Source organism: Pelophylax lessonae (assembly GCF_965119305.1).
Source record: "Pelophylax lessonae genome assembly, chromosome: 3".
Lineage (NCBI taxonomy): Eukaryota > Metazoa > Chordata > Amphibia > Anura > Ranidae > Pelophylax > Pelophylax lessonae.
Window position 1 is genome coordinate 602,734,043 of NC_138770.1, and position 14,177 is coordinate 602,748,219.

At 41.6% G+C, this 14,177-nt stretch overlaps 1 protein-coding gene across 5 annotated transcripts in view; it reads left to right on the plus strand.

Moving 5' to 3' along the window:
- CDC42BPA (CDC42 binding protein kinase alpha) overlaps positions 1-14,177 on the plus strand; it is a 459,430-nt gene that overhangs the window by 423,845 nt on the left and 21,408 nt on the right. For 3 of the 5 annotated variants that reach the window (XM_082251633.1, XM_082251634.1, XM_082251635.1), the window contains one exon: positions 11,525-11,710. The exons of the other annotated variants lie outside the window; for them this stretch is intronic. In XM_082251633.1, coding sequence (XP_082107759.1) covers positions 11,525-11,710 — 186 coding nt within the window. The remainder of the gene's footprint in view (positions 1-11,524; positions 11,711-14,177) is intronic. 5 annotated transcript variants of the gene reach the window in all.

The window sequence follows — 14,177 nt, forward strand, 5'->3', positions numbered from 1 at the left end:
TAGGTCATTCCCTTCTTCCATCCCTATTCGTCTGTATAAGATCATCCCCTTTTCCTATCCCTATTCCTCTGTATTAAATCATCCCCTTCTCCTATCCCTATTCTTCTGTATTAGATCATCCCTTTCTCCTATCCCTATTTATCTGTATTAGATCATCCCCTTCTCCTATCCCTATTTCTTTGTATTAGATCATCCCCTTCTCCTATCCTTATTTTTCTGTATTAGATCATCCCCTTCTCCTATCCCTATTTCTTTGTATTAGATCATCCCCTTCTCCTATCCCTATTCATCTGTATTAGATCATCCCATTCTCTTATCCCTGTTCCTCTGTGATAGATCATCCCCTTCTCCTATCCATATTCCTCTGTATTAGATCATTCCCTTCTCCTATTCCTCTGTATTAGATTGTCCCCTTCTCCTGTTCCTCTGTATTAGATTGCCCCCTTCTCCTATCCCTATTCCCCTTAAAATAAAAAATATTCTACATAAACCGTGTGGGTTTGGGGTGGTGGGTAAATGTTAGTCTCCATCTAAAACGGTTTTAAAAAAAAAGTTTTGTATGGAGTAGAACCTCTGCCAGCTGTCTGTGTCCACATTTCAAATATTTCCTGCTCACCTTTTCGCTTGAAGAAGAGATGACTTAAAGGCTAGGTAGCTTCAGCTAATCTCTTCAGTGGGAATAAAGACTAAACAACTGAAACTCATGTGGTGTTCGTGGAGTAGGGAAGAGTTAGAAGCTATGGTAAATTTTTATTTTTTGTCATTGTCTTCCTGTCTTGGTTACATCCACTCCCCTCATTTATTGTCCTGGTGTCTCCAAGACTGGAAGAGAAGAGAAATCTCCCCAGCAGAGACAAAGACCATAAATAAAAAACCTTACAAGAGATTTTAGGCTACGTTCACATCTTGGCGTTGCTGTTTACAGGTGGTTTTTAGGCGTTTTTTCAGGCGTTTTACAGGCGCTTTTGTGCAGGTGTTTTTAGGTTGACTAGTAACCAATGGAAAAAAATAAAAATGCCTGTAATCTGCCCAAACAGAAGCTCATGTACTTTTTTGAGCGTTGGGCGTTTTGCTTAAAACGTCAAAACGCTCAGATGTGAACAGGGGCCATTGAAATGAATAGGATTTGTATTGTTGGGCGTTTTTTGAGCTGATCCTAGAGCAGAAAAACACCCCAAAACGCCTACATGTGAACTTAGCCATAACTTTTCCCTACCCTAAACTAAAATGTTTAAAAATTGAGTTAATGTAAGCTTCAAAATTAAAATGTGAGCTGGCTGCCTTGATGTTGTATCAGTAATTCTGGTAACATTCCATACTTTGTATCCTTCATAAACCTTTGATATACAGTAGATATACTTGGGGCCTGCATGACCTTGAGTGTAATTTTTGCAGGAGCTGGAGGGCATCTGGAGAGTAGTGTAATAAGTGTAATGTATGTAGAATACCCGCTGCAGGGAATTACATGGGATGCCATTGCTGACCCTTCTAAAATGCTTGTTCATTGGCTGTTGTGCTGATCCATTCACTACTTTTTATACTGTTGTGGAGCAAGTATGCAGATTAGGAATTTAAAATTTGGCTTACCTGTATTGGATTAGTGACAGTGTCAAGACCAGATGTAGCCAAGCAGTTAGGATTTTCAGAAGAAAGATAATTGCACAGCTCTGGTTGCTCTTAGTACATAATGCCTTTGAACAGTTTTGTTACTGCAAATTGTGAAGCTTATTACTGAAGCTCATCCGCCACGTGTACATTGCCTTGAAAAAGTATTCATACCCCTTGAAATGTTCCACAGTTTGTTACAACCAAAAACGTAAATGTATTTTTTGGGGATTTTATGTAATAGACCAACACAAAGTGGCACATAATTGTGAAGTGGCAGGAAATGGATAAATGTTTTTTTTAATTTTTTACAAATATTTGAAAAGTGTGACATTCATTTGTATTCAGCCCTCTTTTACTCTGATACCCTTAACTAAAATCTAGTGGAACCAATTGCCTTCAGAAATCACCTAATTAGTGAATAGAGTCCACCTTTGTGTAATTTAATCCCAAGCTTTGAACATCTCACGGAGCACTGTTCAATCTAGCATCCAAAAATGGAAAGAGTACGACACAACTGCAAACCTACCAAGACATGGTTTTCCACCTAAACTGACAGGCCGGTCAAGGAGAGCATTAATCAGAGAAGCAGCCAAGAGGTCCATGGTAACTCTGGAGGAGCTGCAGAGATCCACAACTCAGGTGGGAGAATCTGTCCACAGGACAACTATTAATCCTGCACTCCACAAATCTGGCCTTTATGGAAGAGTGGCAAGAAGAAAGCCATTGTTGAAAGAAAGCCATAAGAAGTCCCGTTTGCAGTTTACGAGAAGCCATGTGGGGGACACAGCAAACATGTGGAAGAAGGTGCTCTAGTCAGATGAGACCAAAACTTAGCTTTTTGGCCTAAAACCAAAATGCTATGTGTGGTGGAAAACAAACACTGCACATCACTCTTAACACACCATCCCCACCGTGAAACATGGTGGTGGCAGCATCATGTTGTGGGGATGTTTTTCTTTAGCAGGAACAGGGAAGCTAGTCAGAGTTGAAGGGACGATTGATAGAGCCAAATACAGGGCATTCTTAGAAGAAAACCTGTTAGTCTGCAAAAGACTTGAGACTAAGATACTTGAAAAAAGCTAAAATAAACCCTGTTTGGCTAAACTCCAATGTAAAAATGCATATAAAAACTAAAGAAAAGGTCTTCAAAAATTACAAGGCTGAGGGGTCATTGGCAGCATTCCAACATTACAAAGAATGCAATAAGAAATGTAAGAGCGCAATCAAGGCGGCTAAGCTAGAATACAAAAGGCACATAGCGGAAGAGAGTAAGAAAAGAAAAAAAATAAATTCTTTAAGTATATAAATAGTAAGAAAGTGAGACTAGAATACATTGGCCCCATAAAGAATGATGATGGGAGTCTGGCTACAAAGGACAGAGAGAAGGTGAAGGTGCTAAATAAATTCTTCTCCTCAGTCTTCACAAAAGAATTGGGGGGATACAGTAACCTAGACTGTAATGTTAAAGTTAATAACATGTAATAACACATAAGCACCCTCATGGTTAACAGAAGACAGACTCAGAACTAGACTTGAAAAACGTAACATAAATAAGTCACCGGGACCAGATGGCTTACACCCAAGAGTCCTTAAAGAACTCAGCCAGGTGATAGTCAGACCATTTTTTTTTATTTTTATGGATAGTCTACTTACGGAAATGGTACCACCTGATTGGAATAAAGCCAAGGTGGTAACAATTTTTAAAAATGGGCTGAGATATATCCCTGGGAACTACAGCCAGTTAGCCTAACATCAATAGTCTGTAAGATGTTGAAGGGGATGATAAGGGACTATATATAAGACTTTAGTAATAAAAACGGTAGTAATCAGCATGGATTCATGAAAAATCGCACTTGCCAGACCAGTCTATTACCTTCTATGAAGAGGTTAGCTGCCATCTAGATAAAGGAAGGCCTGTGGATGTGGTGTATCTGGATTTTGCAAAGGCATTTGATACAGTTTCCCACAAATGTTACTGTGCAAACTAAGGTACAGTAGGTATGGACTATAGGGTGAATACCTGGATTAAAAGCTTCAGGGGTGAGTCCAAATGGTGGTGATAAATGGGGAGTACTCGGAATGGTCTGATGTGGAAAGTGAGGTCCCCCAAGGATCTGTCCTGGGACCAATCCTATTTAATTTATTCATAAACGACCTAGAGGATGGGATAAAAAGCTCAATCTCCGTATTTGCGGACGATACTAAATTAAGCAGGGCAATAACTTCTACGCAGGATGTGGAAAACTTACAAGAAGCTGCTGCAAACAAAGCCAACAGAATACTGGCATGCATAAAAAAGGGGATTTGCTCCAGTGATAAAATAATTCTCTCACTCTAAAAGACTCTGGTTCGGCCACATCTCGAGTATGCCGTCTAGTTCTGGGCACCAGTCCTCAGGAAGGATGTGCTTGAACTGTAGAGAGTCCAGAGAAGGGCAACAAAGCTAATAAAGAGAATGGAGGATCTCAACTATGAGGAAAGACTACAAGCATTGAACTTATTCTCTCTGGAGAAGAGACGCTTGAAAGGAGATGTATCAATATCCAAAATCCCGTACTGGGGACCCTAGCATAGGGAACAAACTATTTAGTGAAAGGGAATATAAAAGGACTCGCGGCCATTCACTAAAATTAGAAGAAAAGTGATTTAACTACTGACATAAACACCTATACACACACTCACCATAGGTTGAACTCGATGGACTGGTGTCTTTTTTTCAACCTCACTAACAATGTAACTGGGGCGGGGGTTCACCTTCCAGCAGGGCAACAACCCTAACCATACAGCCAGGGCTACAATGGAATGGTTTACATCAAAGCATATGCATGTGTTAGAAAGGCCCAGTCCAGCCCTAAATCTAATTGAGAATCTGTGGCAAGACTTGAAAATTGCACTTCACAGATGCTCTTCATCCAATCTGACAGAGCTTGAGCTATATTGCAAAGAAGAATGGACAAAAATGGCACTCTCTATAGATGTTCAAGGCTGGTAGAGACATACCCAAAAAGACTTGCTGCTGTAATTGCAGCGAAAAGTGGTTCTACAAAGTATTGACTCAGGGGGGCTGAATACAAATGCACGCCACACTTTTCACATAATTTGTAAAAAATGTTGAAAACCATTTATCATTTTCCTGCCACTTTGCGTTGGTCTGTGTCATAAAATTCCAAAAATTACATTTACATTTTTGGTTGTAACATGCCAAAATGTGGAAAAAGTTCAGGGGGTGTGAATACTTTTTCAAGACACCGTATGCTGTAGAGGCAGCTATATTGGACCTGACACAATACTCACTATATCCATTAATGGAGAAAACTGCCAGAGTCAAGGTTTAGTAAGACCCTTTTACCACGGACTTCAACTTTTCCAAGAGCAGTGTGTTTACAAAGATTTTATTGAGCTTCAAGCAGCTTTGTTAAAGTACTTTGTACCTGTACCTTGTGTACATTTCCAATTCACCCGAGGCTGCTGCTGGGTACCATCATCTTGAATGCAGACTCAGCTCTGTAGCCTTCATTGGCAGCTGCATTAAAGGTTAATTAGAAAGGTGAAGGGAGGGGCAGAGGAGCTGAACCAGCACAGTAATTAGAGGAGAGTGCAATGACATGCAAAGAGGGAGGGGGTTGTGCTAAGGAATTGGCACTTTCTGTAATTCAAGTCAGTCAAAAAATGTATTTATGAAAAGGAAAAACACTGCAAGTAAGCATTTAACCACTTAACGACCGCCCGCTGCAGTTTTACTGCGGCAGGTCTCTCTGTTCCGTGAAGCGATGTAACTGTACACTTGTACACATGTAACTGTGTCACTTCGCGGGACCTCTAGCCGGGGCACGCACACCCATTCACCACAGGGGCAGCCAATCAGCGGGTCCGGCGACTGCGATTGCCCCGGGGCAACTGCGATCACTCCCTGTTGAGACAGAATGGCGGTCTGCCGTTGTAAACACGGCAGACCTCTGATCTCTCAGTTATGAACACAGGGGTCCTGTGTTCCTCTTTTTAGGAACACAGGTCTCTGTGTTCATGCAAAAAGCCCAACCCCCCCAGATAGAAGGCACCCCCTAGGGAGACATTTAACCCTTTGATCGTCCCTGGTGTTAACCCCTTCCCTGCCAGTGTCATTAGTACAGTAAAAATGTCAGGTGTCCGATCTGTCCACCGCAATGTCGCAGCCCTGCTAAAAATCACTGATCGCCGCCATTACTAGTAAAAAAAATAAATAAAAAAAACATAAATCTTTCCCCTAGTTTGTAGACGCGATAACTTTTGTGCAAACCAATCAATATACACCTTTTGGGATTTTTTTTTACCAAAAAATATGTGGCAGAATACAAATTGGCTTAAAAATTTTTTTTACTGGGAATGTTATATAGCATAAAGTAAAAAATATTGTTTTTTTTATTCAAAGTTGTCGCTCTTTTTTTGTTTATAGAGCAAAAAATAAAAATTGCACAGGTGATCAAATGCCACCAAAAGAAAGCTCTATTTGTGGGGAAAAAAGACATCAACTTTTTGTGGGTACAGCATCGCACGACAGCGCAATTGTCAGTTAAATGAACGCAGTGCCGTATCGCAAAAAATAGCCTGTTCATTAAGGGGGTAATACCTTCCGATCCAGAAGTGGTAAATAGTTTTTTTTCTGTGCTTTTACCTGTGACTTTTTAAGTTGGTGACAGGTTGTTTTTAAAGCATCAGTAGGCTCCAGTATGGTGATGGTAAATATATATCTTAAAGGGAGTGCTTTCACATTAAACAAGCTGCTAGTAGGCTTCAGAAGAACTTGAAGCCTGCTAGCACCTTTTTTAAAGTGACAGTCAGCACTCTTCTTAGTTTAACATCCCCATACTGGAGTATTCCTTTAAGGCTTGAACAGAACTGTTAAAAGCTTTACAAAACTTTGCTGTACACAATGCTCTTAGACCAGCTGAAGCCTGTGTAATCAATGCATAGGACATTGCCTCCTGTCTCAGTGGTGACATTAGTGAATTACAAGGATTTATTATGACAGAGACGGTTTCTGATTTCAGGAATGTCTGCCTTCGCTAAAGCATGACAGGTCATTTCCTTTCCCTGCTGAATTAACATCAGTGACTGTCTTTTTGATTTGTAAGCCTCATCTTTTCCTCGGAGACCTTAAGAAAATATAAAAAAAATCCAGGTCTGCTAGTAATTGGCAAAGATCTAAATGGAGATCTCACTGCCCTAGGTGAATGATAGTGATGTCATGTTGTATAGTCTCTAAGGGCTCTTTCACACGGGCGCTCCGTGTGTCCGCAAATCATCCTATTTTTTTGCGGATGATTTGCGGACATAATGTACGTCTATGGGATTGCGGACATCCGATTTTCCTCCTTTCAGTTCTGTTCCGTTTTTTGGAACGGAACAGAACCCTATTTTTCCTCCGTTCAAAAAACGGAAAGGAAGGAAAATCGGATGTCAGCGGTGTCATCCGCAATGCCCATAGACTTACATTATGTCCGCATATCATCCGCAAACGGATGGGATGATATGCAGACTTTCGGAGCGGATGACACAAGTGTCATCCGCTCCATAAAAAAAAAAAAAAAGTTCCGCAGCGGAGCTTTCACACGGAGCGGCCATGTGAAAGAGCCCTAACCTGTTTATTCATCAACCACACTACCCTGCAATTGGTGTTTCTAATAATAATATTAGTTATGCGCCATAGAGGGCAGGGGCAGTGATTTCTGTGATAGGTAAAGGTCTACAGGTCCCTCTCAAAAAATTAGCATATTGTGATAAAGTTCATTATTTTCTGTAATGTACTGATAAACATTAGACTTTCATATATTTTAGATTCATTACACACAACTGAAGTAGTGCAAGCATTTTATTGTTTTAATATTGATGATTTTGGCATACAGCTTATTAAAACTCAAAATTCCTATCTCAAAAAATTAGCATATCATGAAAAGGTTCTCTAAACGAGCTATTAACCTAATCATCTGAATCAACTAATTAACTCTAAACACCTGCAAAAGATTCCTGAGGCTTTCAAAAACTCCCAGCCTGGTTCATTACTCAAAACCGCAATCATGGGTAAGACTGCCGACCTGACTGCTGTCCAGAAGGCCATCATTGACACCCTCAAGCAAGAGGGTAAGACACAGAAATTTCTGAACGAATAGGCTGTTCCCAGAGTGCTGTATCAAGGCACCTCAGTGGGAAATCTGTGGGAAGGAAAAAGTGTGGCAGAAAACGCTGCACAACGAGAAGAGGTGACCAGACCCTGAGGAAGATTGTGGAGAGGGAAATGCCAAAATGCCTGAAGTCCAGTGTCAAGTACCCACAGTCAGTGATGGTCTGGGGTGCCATGTCAGCTGCTGGTGTTGGTCCACTGTGTTTTATCAAGGGCTAGCTATCAGGAGATTTTGGAGCACTTCATGCTTCCATCTGCTGAAAAGCTTTATGGAGATGAAGATTTCATTTTTCAGCACGACCTGGCACCTGCTCACAGTGCCAAAACCACTGGTAAATGGTTCACTGACCATGGTATTACTGTGCTCAATTGGCCTGCCAACTCTCCTGACCTGAACCCCATAGAGAATCTGTGGGATGTTGTGAAGAGAAAGTTGAGAGACGCAAGACCCAACACTCTGGATGAATTCAAGGCCGCTATCAAAGCATCTTAGCCCTCCATAACACCTCAGCAGTGCCACAGGCTGATTGCCTCCATGCCACGCCGCATTGAAGCAGTCATTTCTGCAAAAGGATTCCCGACCAAGTATTGAGTGCATAACTGAACATAATTTTTTGAAGGTTGACTTTTTTTTGTATTAAAAACACTTTTCTTTTATTGGTCGGATGAAATATGCTAATTTTTTGAGATAGGAATTTTGGGTTTTCATGAGCTGTATGCTAAAATCATCAATATTAAAACAATAAAATGCTTGCACTACTTCAGTTGTGTGTAATGAATCTAAAATATATGAAAGTCTAATGTTTATCAATACATTACAGAAAATAATGAACTTTATCACAATATGCTAATTTTTTGAGAGGGACCTGTATATTTGGAGTTACAGTTCATCAATCTGGAGGTGATGGCTGTGTGTTAACCAAGCTGCCGAGAGTCTTGTGACTCTGCTGGGCATCCAAAGACATCCCTCTTCCATGAAATTGGTTGCAGGAGTTATCTACAAGTGCCCAAAGTTCACAAATATTAAAGAAATAAAATGTTAGCATAAAATGGTATATGTGTTTTTTTTTTTTTCAATTTTACTAAGAGAAATTTGGAGGCTACTTTTACTGACCTCTTTGTTTTGGAAATGCTAATTCCCAGGCTGTGTCTGTCCTCTTGTCACTGAAGCCAGAACAAGTGCAGTCAGAGGGAAGTGGGAACAAATGTGCCTACCTGTTCCAGATCAGTGACTCAAAGTATTAAAGCTTTTGGATAACAAAAAAACTTGGCAACTAACATTTTCTAAAGGAAACTCAACAGCAGCAGCCTGCAGATTTTTTTCAGTCTTTTTCTTTAAAGCTGAACTTCAGGCAAACAAGTACTGTAAGCACACAGATTAAATTCATATATTATAGGAGATTCTTTAGCTCCCAAATGATTTGCATGTCTGTCCATCCAGTTCTTAAATTTGTACAGCGCTACCACACAGCACTGTCCTGTCTGGAAGGGAAGGAGGCCTGATTTTTATGCTGCAGTTAAGTAAGACTTACAGATCTTGTGCCTCCCTCATCCAGTGAACAAACAGTAAAGGAGAAGCAGCAGACTCGCCTCTCTGTCGCCCTGATCTTTCCTCCTACCAGCATGCTCCTTGTGCTACATCTCCTTCTACAAGTCAGGGCTCAGAGACTGCATAAGGCTGAAATTAGGTACTTCAGGCGCTTAGCCTGCGTCTAATTAAACACATACATTTAGTGAATTATTAATGAATACAGAGCCATAATAATTTGTGTATTGTATAAGAGCCTGGAGTTAAATTTTCAGCTTAATATTGTCCTGCGCTAGATAATAATTCAGAATTTCCCCAGCAGCATTGATGAGGTTTAGAAATATGGCTGTGCTAATTCTTCAACCCTTATCCCCCCCAATAGAGTTTCATAAATGGAAAGGTGTTTTTTCCATTTATGGAGATTTTTAGCATATTGTTTTTAATTATATAAAGTTCTAAACCAACCCTAGGCGACTTGTCAGCCTGACAAGTCGCGCTCGGTCGCGGTCCATTGAGTAGTACAGGACCCGTTCTAATAGGAGCGACACAAGTCGCTCCGACTTAGGAAAAGGGTCCTGTACTACTTTGGGGTGACCTGGAGGCGACTTGCATAGACTTCCATTATGTGAAGTCTCTGCAAGTCGCGCCGTAGTCGCGGTGCACGTGACTTCACAGGTCGCCCCCCAAATTCGTGTCGCGCTAATGTGAATGGGCTCTAAACCTAATGTGATCTTTCAAAAACAACAAAACATTTCTATTTACCAAAAAACATTTCACACTTCTAAACAGCAATATGTATGGGGAAGAGTTTTCAGAGACATTGTGTCATAGCTGTCAGTTTTAAGAGGGTTATACAGCACAGACAATGCACAATCCTAGTTACACCCCACCCTCACCAGAGAGCTCAAGAATGTGAATAATCTGGGCACCTGCTTAGCATTGCTTGCATGTTAGCCTGTCCTCCGTGGTAGTGCTTTGTTGTGTCCAGGCTTGGAGGTGCAGTGCCATGCATTTTGCAATTTTGTAATTTTCCTTTTTTTTTTTTATCTGCTCTGCACCTGAGGGCTCTCAGTGTGCCCTTGCAGAGACCTGCGGTTTTCTAGGGCTGAAATCTGCAGGCTGCACATAGTGTGAACAGGCCATAGGAAACCAGATCAATTTGTTCAAAAATCCAAACAGCACTGCAATGAGAGAGGACAGGAAATCGTATGTTTGGAGCAGGAAATTCTCTAAGATGCAAAACTTTTGTTGTAAAGTTGACCCTTTAAAGTGACCCTGCCTACGATCTAAAAGCTCATATAGCAGCTTCCTTAAAGAATATAAAAAAAGTACTTGCCTCTCCTACTGACTGCACCACTGAACATTGCTCTGTTAAAGAGGAATGCTGGAAAACGAACATTACTGGGAGTCATGATCTCCTGGGTCTCCTTAAGCTCTCACTGATGCCTCCTGTGTCCTAAAGTTGATGAAGGACTAGACAGCAGGAGATCTTGGGAGAAGTGAAGGGGATGTTTTGGGTGATATTTTGAGATGAGATTGATGATGTAGATTAGGGTTGAACATGTCTTTGTAGGATATTGTTAATATTTTGAATTTTATTTGTTGGGTGATTGAAAGGCAATGTAGGGATTGGCAGAGGGGAGTGGCAGACACTGAGCGGTTGGTGGCAGACCATCAGCGGTTGGTTGTTGGTAAGGTAGATGAGTCTGGAAGCAGCCTTCATGGTAGATTGAAAGGTTATTTCCTGTGTAGAGGTAGGTCATTGGGGAGGGAGTTGACATAGTCAAGGCAAGAGGTAACAAACGAGTGAATTAGTTACTTTGTGGAGCTACTGGTTGGCAATGTGGAGACATGGAGATCAGCAGGAGAAACTACAGGGGGGACCCAGGAGATCCATACTTCCAGAAGTGTTGTTTCCCAGGAGATTTCAGTGAATGATTTTACTTCAATGAGACAGCTCCCTGGAAAGAATATATTTACTTCTACTGCTGCCTGCTGTGTTATTTAAATCCTAAATTTGGCAACAGGGCTGCTATATATTCTCCTTTAAATTATGTTGTTGTACAGCAGAGTGGAGTAGGTGGGAACCCCGTCTTATTGTCTTATGTGTCTCCTCAGACAGGTTTTGCAGGCCCCGGTGTTTCCGCTCCCTCATGGGACATCCTTTGACAGGGAAAGGGTTTGCTGTTTCCCTGTGCTGATTGTGTCTTCCTTTTCTGTCTCTTTATCAGCCGAGGTCCCCTTATCCATCCCCCCTCCGCCATCACTCCAGCCTGATCTCCACTCCGAGCAACTTTGAGCACGTCTATCACATGACTGTAAACTCTGCTGAAAACTTCCTGTCCTCCGAACCCGCACACCCCGCCTCTTCCTCCTACTCCTCCCCGTCTCTCAGTACCACCCCTGTCAATCACAGGGTACGCACAGGCGAGCCCCTTCGCTGTACTAACCTGTGTGTTCTGCCTGGCTTCTCATCGTCACTGCTCCATGCTTCATGCCATTGTGCCTGCTCTGTCACCAACATCCTTCGTCATCAGCTCATTCATTTAGTGAGAATAGCGACAAATTTAGCTCATTGGAAAAGTAAATATTGTCATAAGGTACCACATCCCTAATTGAATACAAAGGGTATCGAACATTGGGGCATTGGTTGGGATTTTAAAGGTACCGTTCTAATATAACCAATATGACACAAGAATTAGTGTGTTCACTTGTTTAAAAAAGAAAGAATATATAACTTTATTAAGTGTACATAATCCCACAATGGGATGCACAATCATATATCAACAGACATGGTGACTGACAGAAATTTTTTTAAAAAATAACATGTAATAAAAATGTGCCAAAATGGCCAACATCATTATATCAACATGTGGTCACAGCCTTGGGTGGACTCTCCAAGAGGCTGCTGCCGGCCTAGATACCCTAGCCGATAGACAAACCTCTAGTGTATCCAACTTCCACTACCCGACATGTTTCGCGGTGTGAACCGCTTCCTCAGGGGTATAAGGAGTTAACAGTGACCAACTATAGAGATAACATGAGAAAGAACAGTCATTAACATTATAGTTCAGCGATTCATGCTCAAATATCATATGATTAAATCATTATGAATATCCGTGTATGTCAAGAATGGAGTCTTGGGCCATAGACCCCTCCATCTTCTGACATTTGCACGTCATTTATTCAATCATAAATTGTCTTGAGTACTTACATAGATCACAAGAAAGTATTATTACCACTGACATGTAGGCCGTAGAACGTGCGATATTCCTAGGTAATGAGACTGATGTATCGAAGCATCCAAGATGCATGTGCTGGGTGCCGACTATTGTCCCCCAGGCGGGTATGGACGATCACAACTAGCAGTTAGCCATGCCTAAAAAGGTATAGGGTATAGTCTGTACTAGTGAATCAACATAAATAAATCGGATGTAGATGGATATAATATCTAGGTTAATTCACATTACTATTAGAGATAGACATATGTTCACTTAATGAATAGCTAGTATTTGCCATATATTGTTGTCTTAAGTAGAGTAATTCTATGGTAATCGATGGAAACAAAAGCAACATCTGAATATCTTAATACCCACCAAAATAAAGGCTAGCAGGCAACGCACTGGTCAGACGATGGAGATGGCGAGGTTAGATATATATGAAGCAAAAGGACATCTTTGTATATGAATAAAAAGTGTCCCGTTGTCTTTGGGTCTCCCAGGGATCCCCTGGATATCTGTGGAGGTATATATATATTGATATCAGATAATGGAGGCATGTTTGACACAGCCTAACCCATCCTCTTCCGTGATAAAAAGCCATACAATTACCCAAACCAAAGAATCAAACAACTATAGAGTAGGTAAAAAACGGGGGTACAAGGTCTGTAGCAGCCTGTGTTAATTCCCCTATAAATACAGCGTGGTAAACGCCATTACCTTTCCTAGTGCATGTGTCCAGCCTCCATCGTCTGCGTCATGACCATGCCTTGCCGCTGCTTTTATGAGTGTCGTCAACCCCGTCGTCAGTGTCGGGCGACGCGCGCCGCACTGACGTCACGGGGTCCGATGTACAACCACGCACCTGCGTCGGTAGACGCAGTGCGCAGCTGTGAGGAGCACGGGCGGTACCGCCTATCAGTGGTTGCCTAGCCAACCGACACGCCGGGACACAGCAACCGCTGTGAGGAGGAAACGGCGTCACACGGTGGGCGGTCCGTCCATGTAAACAAAGGGGCGTGTGACTGATGAGTCATCACGAGCCTCTGTACATCGCATACCCGCCTGTGGGACTCTACAGGCAATCCAATGCACTAAATCCAAGGATGGTCTCAAATCCTACCAGGGGATAATCGCATGCCATATATCGGACCACATGTCAGGGTTCACATCTCTGTAATTATAAAAAACAATAAGATGGATACAATTATAATGATTTGTATGAATACATTATTAGTTGTGTAGCCCTGCACAACAGAGTATACAAAGTGAGTACATTTATATATGAGGTATACTATACTATACCCTATACCTTTTTAGGCATGGCTAACTGCTAGTTGTGATCGTCCATACCCGCCTGGGGGACAATAGTCGGCACCCAGCACATGCATCTTGGATGCTTCGTTACATCAGTCTCAATACCTAGGAATATTGCACGTTCTTCGGCCTACATGTCAGTGGTAATAATACTTTCTTGTGATCTATGTAAGTACTCAAGACAATTTATGATTGAATAAATGACGTGCAAATGTCAGAAGATGGAGGGGTCTATGGCCCAAGACTCCATTCTTGACATACACGGATATTCATAATGATTTAATCATATGATATTTGAGCATGAATCGCTGAACTATAATGTTAATGACTGTTCTTTCTCATGTTATCT